This window comes from Saprolegnia diclina, assembly GCF_000281045.1.
Source record: "Saprolegnia diclina VS20 unplaced genomic scaffold supercont1.52, whole genome shotgun sequence".
NCBI classification, from domain to species: domain Eukaryota; phylum Oomycota; class Saprolegniomycetes; order Saprolegniales; family Saprolegniaceae; genus Saprolegnia; species Saprolegnia diclina.
In genome coordinates this window covers 159,207-160,985 of record NW_008246119.1, presented here as the reverse complement: position 1 = coordinate 160,985, position 1,779 = coordinate 159,207, and the positions used below count along the sequence as shown (strand labels likewise).

Here is a 1,779-nt window from a genome sequence, read left to right as displayed (position 1 = left end):
AGCAAGCAGAGGGAGCGCATGCTGAGCAGGACGAAGTGAGATCGTCCGAGTGTGGAAGGGAAGCGTCACGCGCTTGGAAACCGACTGATCGCAGCATCAACTAAGAAAACAAGCACGCGCAGGATTCGCTATTTCTTAAGGCGTTGGTGCTGGAAGATCGACATAGTATCCGGCTCTCCCCATCAATGACGCGCCGTTGTCGATTCAGTCCCGTGTGTCGTCGACGGATGCACCTGCTACGAGGGGTAGGTTTCGACAAGGGGTAGGGTATCTGTCTCGCGCGTCCAGCGCAGAGTTCAGGTCGTGCAAAGGGTCGCTGCGATTCTACGACCGGCGTCAAAACAAAATCAACAGTAGGGACTGCAAAGCGTAAAAGCAAGAGCCAATTCTATAGCCTAGTGGCAAAGCGCAAGCTTGTCACTCTGTAGAGGCAGGGTTCGATATCCGATTTCGCGGAAGCGGACGACGAGTACCTTCATATACTCGCATGCCCGACTCTGCGTCATATTTTTGTCAAGCACGCTGCAATAGATATCCAAGGCAGCCTGGATTTTTTATCGACTCGAATTCGTTTCGAAGGTTCAAACGTCCGGCTTCTGGCGCTGCTACGGCCAAGCACGCCCAAAAAGAATAAAAAAATCATAAATGTGGTGTCGGCCGAGATGTGGAGCATAGCGACAGTCGTCATTATTGAGAGAAGAAGGGAACCGATGGCTACCATCGAGAGGAGAACCCCATCGCAGACAGCACCTTGAGAAAGAGGGAGCTTCGGCGATGAGAGCATGGCACCAGTCGACGTCGCTGCGTCATGCGCTCAGAAACAAGCCGGCGGGGCCGATCGAGGCTTCCACCTCAAGATCTCATTGCAACAACCAAAGAGCCTACTCGTTGAAGTCCGTTGGTGTTGGAAGGATTCGGTGCAGGCAGAGTCGTGGCGCTTGCACGGCTCGTAGTGTCTGCTATCTTGCTATCATCAACCACGCTCTGCTGACGCGTCGACGAGGTCGGACTGCGTCGATTGCCAACATATATACATAGGTGCATCGACAGAAATACCGCACGCAGAGAGCACCATGTACGAGCCGTAGTCTGTTGCAGCCTGCTGTACTCGACCATTGCCCGTGGCGGTAGACGCCCTGATCTCATTAGACCGCACGTTCATCGAACTGCGCTTGCATGAAGACATCAGGTTCTCTGAAGTCCCTGGCGCGTAGCCTGTAGTACAGCGAATCGACAAGAGAACTCGAACAGCAACTGATCAAATTGTGCATCAACATCGTGCATTACAAGCGCGATTCTGCGCTGACCACGGTCGATTAATGCCTGGACGCGTTCTGACGACGGCGCCTACGAATCCAAACCGTCGACAATACCGTCGTCGGTCGTCGGTCGCGGGATGCGGTGGGACGTTGGTGTTGGCTTGCGCGGCAACTTGGCGGATCTCGCTTTGGAGACCGAAGGCAGGAGCGTCGGGTACGTGAGGCGCGCCGCGACCTCACACGTGCCAAAATCCCGGTAGCCACGCTCAAGGCGAATGTTGCCGCGCTCGCCCCAGTCGGACCCCCACGCGTTGCGCACCTCGAAAAAGCCGATGGGCGGTGCGTCCGAGCCAGAGGTCTCGGTGCCGTAGCCAACAACGAGCACGGCTTGGTTGAGGGGCCCGCGTGGGCACCACGAGACGACGCCAGCGCTGTACATTCGCCACACATAGCTGCCAGTCGTCGCAAGCGCCACAACAGGCTGCTTCTTGAGCTGCTCGAAAAGCGCGGCCTCGCCACG

The 1,779-nt window shown here is 56.4% G+C and overlaps 1 protein-coding gene across 1 annotated transcript; it reads right to left on the bottom strand.

The window, feature by feature from the left end:
- Window positions 1-1,347: 1,347 nt before the first annotated feature.
- SDRG_12745 (hypothetical protein) lies at window positions 1,348-1,698 on the bottom strand (the record flags this gene model as incomplete). The annotated part of the gene is made up of 1 exon (XM_008618827.1): window positions 1,348-1,698. The coding sequence occupies one exon, from the start codon at window positions 1,696-1,698 to the stop codon at window positions 1,348-1,350; it is 351 nt and encodes a 116-aa protein (XP_008617049.1).
- Between the last annotated feature and the right edge of the window lie 81 nt (window positions 1,699-1,779).